The sequence below is a fragment of the Lactuca serriola genome, chromosome 3 (assembly GCF_051521515.1).
Source record: "Lactuca serriola cultivar US96UC23 chromosome 3, Lser_US96UC23_V15, whole genome shotgun sequence".
Lineage (NCBI taxonomy): Eukaryota > Viridiplantae > Streptophyta > Magnoliopsida > Asterales > Asteraceae > Lactuca > Lactuca serriola.
The window spans coordinates 14580078-14595880 of NC_136410.1; the positions used below are offsets into that span (position 1 = coordinate 14580078).

Below are 15803 nucleotides of genomic sequence, written 5' to 3' on the forward strand. Positions count from 1 at the left end.
AGTTTTTAGGGCCTGTCACGACTTTTGATAACTGGTATATTCTGATTGCTATATACCAGTAACTCATTTACCTCGGTTATATAATATATATATATATATATATATATATATATATATATATATATTTAGATGTATTACGTCCTCTATTAGATTGAATGTTATGGTCAAATGTAGGTTATTTTTTGGTTGGCTCTTGATAACTAGTATACTCTAGAGGTATGTCAGTTTCCTTAATAGCACCTTTAACCTTGAATTGAATGCTATGGTCAACTGTAGGTTATTTGTTGGTTGGATCAAGAGTCTTATCAAGATCAGTATGGCTCCTTTTATCCCTTTTAGATATAAATTTCCTTTTTTAGAAGACTTCCCTTTAAGCAACAAACACTTTATTTTTAGAGGGTTTGTTAACCAACTAGGCAAAAGGATTGCTAGTATTTCCAACGAGATGAAACATCTATCTTCAAAGTTCGAGATTGTCAAGTGTTTCCCAACGAGTGTAAGCCTCATAATCGTAGTGTAACCCCCGATTCTCAGGTATTGATTTTGATATAAGATTTTCTTGATTTCTAGGTCTACTCGACGAGTTGGTTGCCCGACTCGTCGAGTAGCAGCAGATTGGTCCACGTGTTTAAGTGACCTACTCGTCGAGTCTAAGGGGGCTCGACGAGTAGGAGCAGGAGGATGAAACCCTAATTTCTAGGGTTTTGCACCCTATTTAAAGGATCATTGGCCTCCCCAGCCTCCTATTTACAGCCTCCTGATACTCCATAACCCTAACTCGTGTAAGTGTAGTCCATTTGTGTGTCTTAAGTTTTGAAGAAGGATTTTTGGTGAAAAAAGCTTGGGGAACAAGTATCTAGAAGCAAGGAACGCATGGGAATTAGAGATCTACCTCAGTTGGCATCCTTTGGAAGGTATTAAGCTGTTATCTTGGCCTCATTTCATTCTAGATCTAATTTCGGTGGATTTTAGGAAGCTTTTCTTGTGTTTGAGCTAAGATATGAAGTTTCAACTTCAGATCTGAGCTCTCTTTGGTCTATAAGTCCATAAAGTGGTCAACTTTGGCAAGTATGAACCTCCCCTCAAGTGTAAGACTTCTTTACAAGCTTGGTTTTGTCATTTTTAGACTTTAGAGCTTTGCATGCACGTAAAGTTTGCAACTTTACGTGATAAACATGCCTTGGGAATCTGGATCTACTTTATGGAACATTAGAGTGGCTTAAAAAGCATCTGTATGGATGAAGCGAGTTGCATGGTTAACTCGGCGAGTCCAATGAAGATTGTTGTGGGCTTGGTGAGTCAGATGAGTGACTCGGCGAGTCGGCTAGGGTTTTCCCCAACCTTTGGACACGGATGAACTTGTTGAGTTGCAAGAGAAACTCGATGAGTTTGCCAAGGAGTTCATGACCGCAAACCTTAGGAACTCGACGAGTCACTCTAGTGACCCGGCGAGTTAGAGAGTTATGCAAGGAACTCGACGAGTGACTCGTTGTACTCGCCGAGTTGAGGTCAACATGGACTGTTGACCTCGATCATTGATTTTGACTTTAACCAAGGGTTGACCAGTTGACTTCTGGGGACATTTTGGGAAATTGGAAGTTTACAAGCATGGTTCTATGGTGGATATAGGTGGTGGAGTTTGTTTCGGCAATCCGATAGTTTGAGTTTATCTTCTAGTTGACAGTGTGAGGTGAGTTATCCTCACTATATTAATAGGGTCTAAGGCACCAAATCCGACCCTTTATGGTTTATATCTAGATTATGGCATGATATGTTTATTGATTACATCCTGGTAGTTAGGATGGTGATATGCTTATGCCTAGTGACCTGGTTAGGTCGGTGTCCTGATTATAGGATGATACTATATTAGTGACTTGTTAGGTCTGTATCCCAGTTATTGGGATGTTGCTATGATTAGTGATATGTTAGATCAATTTGATTGATATATGATATGAGCTAGCGTATGATATGTATGTTCACATGTTTGTTTGAATGGGGATTGGGTTGAGGGGGTCCTGCTTTGTGTTGTAGGACAACATACCCGACGAGCGGTCCAGGTAGGCTGTAGGCCCTGCGAGGTGGTCCAGTCATGCCGAAGGCTCGGGAGCAATCCATATAGGTTGTAGGCCCCGCAAGGCGGTCCAATCATGTTGAAGGGTCATTATGCATGTTGTTCTGTATTTGTTGTTATGATATGATTATGGTTCGATCAAGTTGGTATTTCGGGGGAACTCACTATGTTTTCGAGCTTACAATTTTAGTTTGCTATTTTAGGTACATCAGGGGAGTACGGCAAAGCGAAGTCGTGATCGTACAGCTCCTCATGTTTTATTTATGTCTCTGGGAAAACTCTGATATTAGACTATTTTGGAAATAAATTTGTAATAACTACTGGTTTTAAATGTTCTGAAATTTTTTTAAATTGGCTTGAATTTTATGGGTGTTACACATAGAGTTATATAGTGTTAATGAGGGATCAACCTTACTTCAAATCTCATAGAGTATCTCAAAAACCTTCTTAATTGGTGCAAGACCAAGGACTCTTATAACACTAATCATGGCATAATCCATGAACTATTAGTAAGTACATTACAAATAATCCAGTATGAAATCAAATAATGATTTATTTCTCCTTCCAACAAACAATGTTTGTGGTTGTGTTTTGGGTGGATATGTCTTGTGAAATTCTTTCATATTTCCTTAGATGATCAATAAAGTTTTGAATGAGATTCTTATTATTTTATTGGTTCTATGTATCTCATGCTTTTGCCAAATTGATTCTTAACTTCATTTTATAAGAGTTCTTAACACCTGAAAGGTTCCAGACTTATAGGTGGTCTTATCACGTATCATGGTAAATTTGAACTGTCTATTAGTGTAAACTAACTCCCATATGTATTCACGTCACCATGTGATGTGTTCCTCATCTATCTTGGTAAACAAGATTTTCATTTATCATATGACTTGCAGTCAAATGATATCCAAAATCCAATCCAAGTGGATACTTGCGAATGCATTTCGTGGTTATGTTTACGTGATTCCACAAATACATTTCACCCAACCTTTTGGATGTATTTGAATTAATACTTAGTGTGGTCATTCTGAACGATCTAATAATTAAAGTAATTTAAACATATATTCGAATGATAAGATAACGCTCTTGTCATCCATCTTGACAAATAAGACTTGCATTTATCATAAGACTTGTGGTGAAATGAATTCCTAAATCCTATCCAACTGTATATTTGGTAATGGAATTCTCATATCCAAGAAGATCATTCCACAATAACACATTTAATTCAAATATTGAAATCAACTATTAACTATTGTTACAATACTAGTTTTGCAAATTTCATGGCTTTTGTTTTAAACTTACTAAAAAATAAATAAGTCGGAACCATCTCTAAAACATTGTATAAACAAGATGAATCATAATACCATAGACCAAACATTCGGGGATAAATAGTAGTAGAAAGGGCTTGATATTCATGATCAAATTATCTTCTTAATGTTCCAATCTTCTTACTTCATTTTTGTCACTTCACATTCTTGAAAATATCGGTACTTAATCCTTAGTAAAATACTTAAATGATTGGAAAGTAATATTCCAATGGCATTATGAATTCATATATCTAGTTGTAGACTAAAAATCTGGGAGAGTAAGTTTTCCTTTTATCTAATGGATAGTAGCATGGGCTTGTAATCCATGATCAAATTATATTCTCCATCTTTCAATAATTTACTTTAGATATATTGGGCATGGATTCTTTCTTGGTCCTTATCTTGTTATGAAAACGAGTTGCCTATCAGAACATGTCTTAGAATAAGTATTCCTTTATCCTTGGCATTTAAGGATGGATTTGGTATACCAACATTAACCATTGAGCAACTCACTTTCTTCTTCTTGACACTCCATTCAAGATAGTGATTATAGTACCATTTCAAGTTAGAGTTTCTATTATTGGCCATGTTAATTCCAAAAGGCCCTCAACATGTCATGCAACTTCATCATGGACATTTCAATGTTGTTCATATCAAAATCCGAGTGAGTTTAGTGGATAAACTTGTAGACATCATTCAATATCAATTTTAATTCTTGTTTGTTTTATTAATCCTTAAAAAATAATTACCTAATTCAAAAATTATTTAACATGGTTAGGACCCATATATGGATTTATGATGTGTAAAGGGATGCCGTAAACACACCACAAAGTTGTAAAGGTAGGCAATACTATTTACTAGTTTAAATCACCATGAAACTCCATGAAATTTGAGATTCATTAACTATCAATGGCAAGTTAATATCATATTATGTTCATCTCAATTCTATGATAAGGATGCCGTGGGTCCTAGAACAAATGGTGAATCAACAATGCAAAACTACATGATCCTCGACTCAAATTTCTCTCACTATGTGTCGGTAACAACATATGCTCCATCAACATAATTAATTCTCACGAGCGCACAACATTGTCAACTATGCTCTCACATTTACATGTTGGTTAACCACACATGCTATGTCAACATATATAGAGAAAATGTTTGTTTTCATAGGTAACATACGATTCACGTTTTAATTATATAAAACGAGATTTTGTTTTAATACTTTTATGTTGAACATTTTCCAAGAAAACCCTTTCGATAAATTCACTATCAATATGCAAACAGGCTATGAGGGTGGTAAGCTATAAGCTTTCAAAAATCGTCCTCATTAAGAATCGAAAAGACCTCCTTAAACCTCTTTATCTACTATCTTTACTACGATGTACAATGAAGCTTTGTAAGGGGATACATTCAGTCACATAGCTCGGTCTATAGGACTCACTAAAAACATTAACTAGAATTTCTCTCTCTTACTACTAACATTGGGCTTGGTTGTTTTCAAAACTATTTTAAGTATGGATTTACTTATGCAAAGGTACATTTTGGTTTTCAAAGATTATACAAAGATTTGTTACAAAAACTGTATTAAGTATGGTTATACCTACAAAGAAAATACTTTTTAGACTTTTTGAAAAGTATCACTCCTGTTTGCAGAAAACATGTAACTCTCACCAACCTTGTGTTGACCCTCAAAACTACATGTATTCTCAGGAAATCCGTAATACAAGCCTTCATAAAATGGATAGTCATGGAGTTTAGGCAATCTAGTTTACTAGTTTTTGTTATGTCTACCTACATATTAAGGCAATTCATATACTATTATTATCTGTAAGAACCATGTATTCAAACTTAATGATCGAATACAAATTATATTTTGTTTATTGTTGTACTTGTGCTATATATTCAGTTTACATGTGATCCATGAACTTAGTCACACATCAATGCATGTTCCGCCACCTCGGTCGAGGGTGTAACAAAAAACGCTTTTAGTAATTCTTCTATGGAGGGTGTTCATTCCCTTCATGATTCATTAAGGAAACTCACCAAGCATACATTTTCTATTATTGACATTGGACGATGTTTCAAAGCCATTTGTGATCAATTGGTTGTGATAGGTCAACCCGTTGCTGAAATTGAAATGGTTTATTAGTTCTTAAGTGGATTAGGTGCTTCGTTTGAAACCTTCTCCACTGCGATTTGTGCAACTAAGCCGACACTAGGTTTTCACGATTTGTTACCTTAGTCAGAAATCCATGAGATGTTCTTAAAATCACTTCATGGTTCTTCACATTCTTCAATGGCATTCAATGCTCAACACACTAGATCCAACACATCTTGTGCTAGTCACCAAAATAGATCCTCTTGCAACCTTAGATCTTGTTATCCATGGTCCTATGGTCATGGTTATGGATCTACTCGTCGTCCTCCCCATTTCCAGTTGTGTCATACCAATGGTCATTATGCATCATCTTGTCCTAACTTGCATACATATACTCGTGAAGCTTCATCATCACCAGACACTCTAGCAAATGCCTTTCATGCCCAGTTTCATGTAACTATCGGTTCTCCTGTCTGGCATGTAGATTCCGGGGCAACATCGCATATGTCTCCAAATTATGAGACACTTCATGAAATTACTCCTTATCAAGGTAACATGAGTGTTGTTTTTGGGTATGGTAAATCACTCCCTATCACTCATACTGATACATTAATGGTCTCAAATAAAATTTTCTTACATGATTTGCTTGTTATTCCCAATCTCACAAAGAAAGTTTTATCTGTTAGTAAAGTTACAATAGATTATCCAGTTGATGTTTTATTCACTCAAGCATTTTCAGTATTCAGGACCGCCAAACAAAACAGGTTATAGCTAAAGGAAAGTTTGAGAATCGACTTTATGTGCTTAAAGAAGGGCCTCAAGCTAAGTTATGGTGTTACAAAGCAAGCATCTTACTAGTTGTGGCACACTCGTCTTGGACGTGTTTATTTTGATATCATTTCACTTTTAAATAAATTGGGGACTTTATCTGTGACTTTGGTTTTTCCTAAACCCCATGTTTGCACTTATTGTCAACTTTTCGAAGGACATGAACTACTTTTTGAGATTAATGCTAAATATTCTTTGAATCCTCTAGATCTTGTACATTGTGATTTGTACGGACCCTCTTCCGTTTGTTCTCATGATGGTCAATTATATTATGTTATCTTTGTGGACAATTATTCACGTTTTACTTGGTTTTATCTGTTAAAAACAAAGGCAAGTTTTTATTCGTTTCTCGCTACATTTATCAAACTTGTTCAAACTCAATGTTCACGAAAGATAAAGCTTTTCCAAAGTGATGGTGGATCAAAATTTGTTAATCATATTGTTCGAAGATCTTTGAGATAATGGCACATTTCATCATTTCTCTTTCCCTTACACTCCAAAACAAAATAGACGTTCCAAAAGAAAACATAGGCATATTGTTGAAACAGGTCTTGCTATGCTTTTCAATGTTCATATTACTATAACTTATTGGGTGGATGCTTTCAGTTCTGCAACATTTATCATCAACCGTTTACCCACTAAGTTGTTGGATAATACAAGTCCTTTTGAATTGCTATATTTTCTACCACCTCAATATGGTTAAATTTCGTGCATTTGGTTGCCGATTTTCCCTATATGTACATGCCTATTCTCAACATAAGCTTGCTCTAAGAAGAATCCCATGTGTATTTATGGGATATAGCAGTCAATACAAAGGTTACAAGTGTCTTGATCCAATCATCGTGTACATCTACATCACACTAGATGCTGGGTTTGATGAAAGTGTTTTTCGTTTTGCTAGATCTGATTTTTCAAAAAATATATATGCATTGGATTTATGAAGATTTATGGAAGATCAGCCATTGCCCACACTGACTTTTCCCTCATCACTTACTTCTCATCTCAGTACAACCTTTCAACCAAGAAATACTTCTCCTTGTTCTCTCCAGCAGCCTACTACTCCTTTACCTAAACCTGACACAACTCCCACTATGCTTTCCACCTTCCTATCATCTTAAACTAAAAACCTCCAATGTTAGCTGATATTCCTTAAGTCCAGAATACACCAATCTCTCAAACTCAGCCTATTTCACCACCATCCATCCTAGCACCATCAACTTCCACTACAACCACCTCCCAAATGGTTTCCTCTTCTTTGCATGCGATGGTTACACGGGAAAAAGCAGGTGTCTTCAAACCTAAATGTATGACTAATCTTGCATCTCTTACAACCAATCCTCTTCATATTGGTCTTTTATCTGCAATTGAGCGAAGAGGCTTTAAATTGGTTTCCAAGGATCCTTAATGGATGGTTTCTATGTGTAAGGAAATGGATGCTTTGAAACATTCCAATACCTATACATTGGTTCCTCTTCCAGATTCATCTAATGTTGTTGGCTCAAAATGGCTATTTCGTATCAAGTACAATTCTGATGGAACCATTCAGTGTTATTAAGCCCGTTTGGTGGCCCAAGGTTTTCCAAAAATACCGGGGCTAGATTATGAGCATACCTATAGCCCTATTGCGAAGGTAGCAATGGTTCGAGTCATTCTATCTCTTGTTGTGTTAAATGGATGGAAACTACACCAACTTGATGTCAAGAATGCATTCTTGAATGGACACTTAAATGAGACAATTTTTATGGAGCAGCCTCCCAGTTTCATAAATCCCCAGTTTCTAAAACAAGTGTGTAAGTTATCAAAAGCCTTGTACTGTCTAAAACAAGATCCCCGTGCTTGGTTTCAACGCCTAAGTACCTTTCTAACCACTTACGACTTCACCTGTAGTCTTGCTGACACGTCCCTTTTTATATATGCACAAAATTCATGCATCATGTACTTACTCTGTTATGTTGATGATCTCATCCTCACTGGCAACAATGAGTCCATTATCTCTACCTTTATTTCATAGCTCCATCGTGAATTTGCAATTAAGGATCTTGGAGATGTTAATTATTTTTTGGGTCTCGAGGTTGCATGTATTGGGTTGTTTTTTACTTAGTCTAAGTATGATCACGACATTCTTCAATGTGCTGGTCTCATCGACTTCAATCCGGCTCCTACTGCTCTTGCTCCTCGTGAGTTTCACTTTATATGGTGTTTAATTTTCTGATCCCACTCTTTATTGATCGCTTGTTGGGGGCACTACAATATTTGATCATTACCAAATTTGTCTTACTCTGTTAAGCAGGTAAGTCAATTTTAATGCTCCAACTATTACTCATTTTCAGTCAGCCAAGAGGATATTGTGTTACGTCAAAGACACTATATCATTTGGTCTTACCTTTACTTATCCTCATAATCCTTTTAGGATACTCCGATGCTAATTGGGCACGTTGTCTTGAGACTCGTCGTTCCACTTACATGTACGGTATATTTCTAGGTGGCAATCTTATTTCTTGGAGTGCAAAGAAACAACTCACCATATCTCAATCCAGTTGTGAGTCTGAATATCGTGAAATTGCTAATACTGTTGTTGAACTGGTCTGGATAACTCGTCTTTTACAAGAGTTGCGTACACTACGACAGTACTAAAAAAAATCATTTTTTACAAGGAACATTTTCCTCGAAAATTCATAGGAAAACGATGTTTATGAGAAAATATCAAGAAAATCTTGTGCATAGGTAAAACTGTCCTATGAAATGTTTTGTAAGGGAATTCCGAGGAACTTTCCAACACATTTCCAAGGAAATATTTTTTGTCAGAAGTACCGAGGGTTTTCCTAGGAAGTTCATTTTCGAGGAATCTCATAGGAAATTTATTTCTGAGGAATCTTCAAGGAAATTTTTTTCGATGAATTTCCGAGGAAATTTTTTCTGAGGAATCTCCTAGGAAGTTATTTCCGCGGAATCTCCTAGGAAACATTTTTCTGAGGAATTCCCTAGAAATATATTTCCGACAAATTTTCTTGTACCACACTTTGTTGTCAGCTTTTAGTGACATTTTTTCGTGATAGAAGTTCCTAGGAATTTCTGAGAAACATTGCAACTATATAAAAAATAGAAAAAAACATAAAAAAAACAAAAAAGATTCAACCTAAAATGCAGAAAAACAATAAACATAACTCTAAAAGTCATACAAATGTTTACACTTTTGAACATAAGTTTTAACAATCGTCTAAACCAAAAACATAATATAGAAGTTTTACAAAAATACAAATGGTTACAAGAAATAACCTAAGGTGCATTCTAAGGAGCGTTCGATGGATTGTCAGGATGGTTATTAGTGTCATATCGTCTTATGAACTCGACCATTTCCGCCGTTTGTTTTTCCTTTTGGGCTTGTCTTTCGGCTATTTTATCATTTTGTCAGGCCAATTCAGCATGAGCTTGTTCCAACTCCTGGACCTAAAAAAATATTAAAAGAAGTATACATACATTAGTAACATAAAAAATAGTAAAAACAAAGTATATATTAACATTTTTATACATTATAGCAACATACATTTCACTAATAAACTTCGTAGGAAAAGTATAGAAATAATGAATGTATTCTCTACCTAAACTCAACATATATTTTTTTTACAAGATTTTTTTTAAAAAAAATATTACTAAGGAAATTCCAAGGAAAGTTTGGTAGTTATAAAGATCCTAAGAAAAGTGTAGGAACTTCCGAGAGATTTTCTAAGAGTTTCCTCGATAATTCGTAGGTAATACCAAGAAATTCCTTTTCTTCGGAAATATTTGTAAGAAACCCCTCATTCTTCCGGTAGTGCCACTGGATCGACTAACGCTTTTGTGAGATAATAAAAGTGCCTTATTTATGACCCAAAATGTAGTTTATCATAAATGAGCAAAACGTATTGATCTTGACTATCATTTCATTTAAGAGCTTGTAACAAAAGGAAAATTATACACCAAGTTTGTTCCTACCAATCTTCATATTGATGACATCTTCATGAAGAGTTTGCCAAGGGATCAATTTGAAACATTTCGGTCCATGCTTCGTCTTGGCCCACTGCCCTTTCGATTTAGGGTTTGGGGGGGGGGGGGGGGGGTATTAGATGAATATTTGTATTTTAGTAAAGGATAGTGCATATTCCTTTAATTTCTGTAATTATCCTAATTAATTTGGTGTTGTACTTCTTATTATATGTTGAATACCGATCATCCACCAATTGTATGGTCGATTTTCATCATTCTATACTTGGGAGATATCACGCCATGCCTATCACTTGATATAGCAATAACATGTCAACATCTGCCTTGATGAAAAATCAAATGATTTCATTTGAAGCAAGCGCATTGGCATTCGCTTTCAATTCATATGAAGTGTGTCGAAAATGGACAAATCATAGTCAAAATATGTGAATTCGAAGGATTTGCGAGCATATATCTTGACAAAGGATTTCGCACACGTGAAACACAGTGAATGCGAAATATATTTGGCATACTGGATACCGAGCTTTGTCTGGTTTAAATGGAGAATGTGATATTCAAATTGGCTGGATAACTAGGTAGGATAGCTCGATAGTTTTGTTGGATAACTAGATTGCTTTGCTGGATAACTTCGGCAATTAAAAAACTGTTCAACCCTTGTTGTCCAAATCCTGTTAATTGACACCTGACAATCCTTATAACTAATTAATAATGAAAGTATATTATACTTTCATTTTAAATATTACTAATTTTAGGCTATTTAATGAGTGTTTGGCTCAATTTTGTAACCATCATTCCAAATGTAAAAGGTTCTTTCATTTAGAAGAGAGAAATTAAATATCCTCCTAAATTTTATTTCTATTTATCCTCCTTCCATATCAAATGGTGACAAGTGGATGAAATGATTATTAATTTTATTCATTGGGTAATCAAATATCACACATGTCAACATTTGATATGATAGGAAGATAAATAGAAATAAAATGTAGAACACTATTTGATTTCTCTTTAGAAGACTAATACTTAAGTTAATTGTCTCTACTTTATTCTTAATGTTTTTTGACAACCATATACCACTTGGAATATTTATATCTTCAAGATTAACATACATACTTGATCCTATTATTTCCAACAACCACATGCTCACTCGCGCTCATTCCTTAAAAATCAATACCCTTTCGTGGAGCCTTCATCACATGTAGATTCCTGCCCGAGTCACATTATACAAATTGGGGTGGGGTGCGGTGTGTGTTGGGGGTGGGGGTGGGGGGGAGAGAGAGGGGGGTGGGAAAGGATAGGCATCATGACATGTAGACTCCTGTCTTATATATGAGCGATGTGTCACAAATTCACAATCAATTTAAGACGGAAAGTCATGTCCTCAGCTACATTGCTTACAAGATTTACATCTGCTCTACCTTCCCTGTTCGATAGGGTCATTTGTTTTGTTTACATGGGCCATATAAAATTTAGAAACCTCAAATTGCAGTACTCCCTAGGTGCGGCTTCTCATATCTGTCTCGTGGCAAGGTTCAAATGCCATCGTTTTTATGAGTTAATAGTCGCAAAAAGGATGCCCTTTTAAGTGGTGTTATAAATCCCTCAGCTGAGTGTTCCCTCCCTGTGTATTTCTTGCGGCTCGGTTGTTGGTCCTTTAATATAATTCGTTGTCCCAAATTTAAAAAAAGAAAAAGAAAAACTAGTTAGACAAGATGCATCATGGTTGAGATTCATCTAGATGATCTGATAGATTTCAACACCTACATACATGCTAATTGTCAGCACTGCAAACTCATAATAGGTGAACAAGTGAGAGGAATACCATCATTCCTGTGATATTGGTGCATAAAACATGGCTACATCCACATGTTGATGAGGTTTTTTCCGTTCAGGCTTAGGTCAGTTACTAACCAAAGTAAATTTATATGGTTTCAGTATATTAAACACTTATAATTTTCATTCTTCAGTTGTGTACATCTTCTTAGATGTGAAAAATGGTGGTCAGTTCAAATGTTCAATTGAACTTGTGTTCTTAAAACACAAATGCAAAATCAGAGTGTATAAACAAATAATCATTGAACTTTAAATAATCAAGTACCCATTCAAAAATAACAATAGACTGCTAATAAAAACAATGTAGCTTCTTGCTTATTTCATGACCAATTGAAAACATATATATCCGAGATCAAAACACAAATGTAAACAAATTGAAAGACAAAGTTGACTATTAAAGCTTCAGATTTAAATCAAGACCAACATTGGATGTATCTTGAGGGTTCTCTGGATGAACCACACCTATCCGTTCCAACAGATTATTGGCACTATTTTCTACTTCAATCCCATTATTATGTGTAGCAGTAGGATTTCCATTTCCAGAAGGAACTCCAAAAAAATCATGAGGAGCTCCTGTGTGGCCTTCATATCTAGAAGAGGGCGAAGCTGCAGTTGCTATTGCAGGAGAACCAAAACCAACACTAGTATTTGTACTGTTACCTTGAAAACTACTCTCCAACATCTTTGTCCTATGATCAAAATATGGAGGTAATCTATTGGTGAATTGTTCATGATGCCCTACTGAGGCAAACCGATAATTCAGTGGTGAGGATGACCACGAAGGCGGCCTTTGGATTAATGGTTCGTTTCTAATCCCAAGTGATGACCTAATATTGTTGCTAACTGAGGCATTCGTCAAATTAGCAAACGAAGGGTAGTACGTAAAATTACCATAATGTGGTGGTGGTGGCATTAGGTGGCCATAAGGCGGAACCTCCATTTGTCGCCTCTTGGCAATTTGCCTCTCCTGTTTGTGGGCATTTTGGTGACCTCCGAGGGCTTGAGAGGTTGAGAACTCTCTCTTACAGTAATTGCAAGAGAAAACCCTAGACTTTTCCCGAGTCTCCTCCTTGGAAGACTCACTTGCCTGAGATGAAGTTGCCCCCTCCACCACCCTTGAAGGGTTAAAGAGATTGAGCTCTATTTTCTTCTCTTCTAAAGTTGAGAGTTTGAGATCAAGAAAAGCCCTAGAAGATGACTGATTGACGACCCTCCTGTTGAGTTGAATATCAGAAGAACCCTCTGTGACCGCTTTGCTATCCGAGGTCTTGTTCTTCAAGCTTTCTCTTTCTGCCGATATGCTTGATGCCTCGGAGGGGCATGGCTCTGGTTTATGTTCTTCCATTATTTGAACAGATTGAGAGATCGTAATAGAGATGGAGAGAGATCTGAAGCAAGATGGAGATCAAATAGAAAGCATGCTTGTTTAAATAAAGAGAGAGTTAAATGCATGAGATCTGATATACATGGAAACTATGTCCACTGTAATCATTGCATGGAGTAAAACTAGCACATAATTAAGCAAATATAATGGGTGATGAATTAATTATATCTCTAGATTTGAAGGAAACATAATGTTCATCTTAGGCTCCTAGTCATCTTTCATTGTAGCCAGTCGTAGTTCGTGAAGAGAATATATGTCCCTTAGTTTTATTTCTCAAGACAGTTTCGTCATTAATGCAAAATATTTAGAAAGACATTGAATAGTATATTAGGTGAGAGATTTTCTCTATTATATATATATATATATATATATATATATATATATATATATATATATATATATATATATATATATATATATATATATATAGAATCAAAATCAAATAAAAAAGAAATTTTTGTTAAGAAGGTAAAAAGTTTTTTCTACATATTTTTTTCGTGAACAAACAAAATGAATCATTAGATGATTCATTTGTAAAATGATTCACAAGAAAATATTCTCAAAAAAAATCTCGATGATTCATTTATACAATGATTTTGTTGTTATTCATTAAATTTGTCACGAAAGTGAATTTTTTCTTAATTTACTTAAAAATGAATCATAAAGATGTTTTTTTGAGATTTTTTTTTGTGAATCATCTTACAAATAAATCATCTAGTGATTCATTTCTTTTGTTTGTCAAAAAAATATGTAGAAAAAAAACTTCTTACCTTCCTACAAAATTTTTTTTTACCGGATCTAAATCCCATATATATATATATATATATATATATATATATATATATATATATATATATATATATATATATATATATATATATATATATATGAAGTTTGTAAAAATCGCTTGACGATAACTCGACGGCCGACTGGTGTTAAGTGATTATTCGGTCTTGGCGTGGATTAATTGGGGACCATAGGTTATTAATAAAATATTAAAATTAATTAAATATTAATATATCTTAAGAAAAACAAGTACTTCAAAATTAGAAAATAAGAAAAATTATAATTTGGAAACTTGGAAATACGAAAATATGAATATTTTGGTATATGAAATTTTGAAAATTTGAAAATTTTGGAGTAAAAAAAGAAAGTTGATGTTTTGAATTTTTTTTAAATTTTTTGACATTTTTTTGAATTTTTTTTGACTTTTTGACTTTTTTCGACTTTTTTGATTTTTGTTGACCGATTAATCCCACTAGGGCCGATTAATCCCGCCAAAACCGATTAATCCTAAATTTCCGATTAATGCCCTAATCCTCAACGGTTGAAGAACGTCAAGCGATTAATCGCGATTTCTGCAACTAAGATATATATATATATATATATATATATATATATATATATATATATATATATATATATATATATATATATATATATATATATATATATATATATATATATATATATATATACGGAAAAGTTCAATAGAGAACCATAATTATTGGTTATTCAAGGAACCAAATCTTTTTTTTCAATTTCTAGAGCTTATTCTTTATCGAAAAAAAATCTAAAAATATCTAAATTCATATATTAACATTGTGAATGTGAAAAATATTTTTCGGATTTACCGTGTGAATCCGGATTCACGATGTAAATTTTCAAAGATTCACATTGTGAATTTCACGTTAAAAAAAATCGAATTTTATATCACCCTATATATATATATATATATATATATATATATATATATATATATATATATATATATATATATTGCAAGAAACTATTCAACATAATGACATATTTCCTGAAAAATAAAAATAAAAATCATTTATTTTTGCATAAATCATATAATATCTAGGATTATAATAAAACAAATTTGGTAAACTTTAGCTAAAAATTAAAAAATAAATTTTCTTCAAGTCAAAGTTTACATGGAAGAGGTATGCCGTAATCCAATCTATAAACTATTTGAAGGTAGGTGAATGACGATTCACCAGTTGCCACCAAGATAAACGAAATGTATTATTAGGTTTTAATTGGTTTTGAAACTCCTAGATCTTTTGAGATTCATTGAACTGTTCAATGGCATGTTTCAATCTCGAGTCTGCCCTTCAGTTTTAGTGACTGGGATGCCGAGGATCACAAAACAAGGTGTGAAGTAACCATTGGTACCCTTAAGTGTTTACCCCTCAATCGATGTGCCGGTTAATCAAACACGCTCCATCGATACTATGATAAACATTAAGTTACCCTTTTCCTACCTTGTTAAATACGAGTTAGTGTGCCGGT

General features: G+C 34.4%; 1 protein-coding gene across 1 annotated transcript; it reads right to left on the reverse strand.

Annotated features, from left to right (window-relative positions):
- Window positions 1-12515: 12515 nt before the first annotated feature.
- On the reverse strand, window positions 12516-13466 carry LOC145095043 (uncharacterized). Its single transcript, XM_079032986.1, has one exon. The coding sequence runs from the start codon at window positions 13464-13466 to the stop codon at window positions 12516-12518; it is 951 nt and encodes a 316-aa protein (XP_078889112.1).
- Window positions 13467-15803: the final 2337 nt, after the last annotated feature.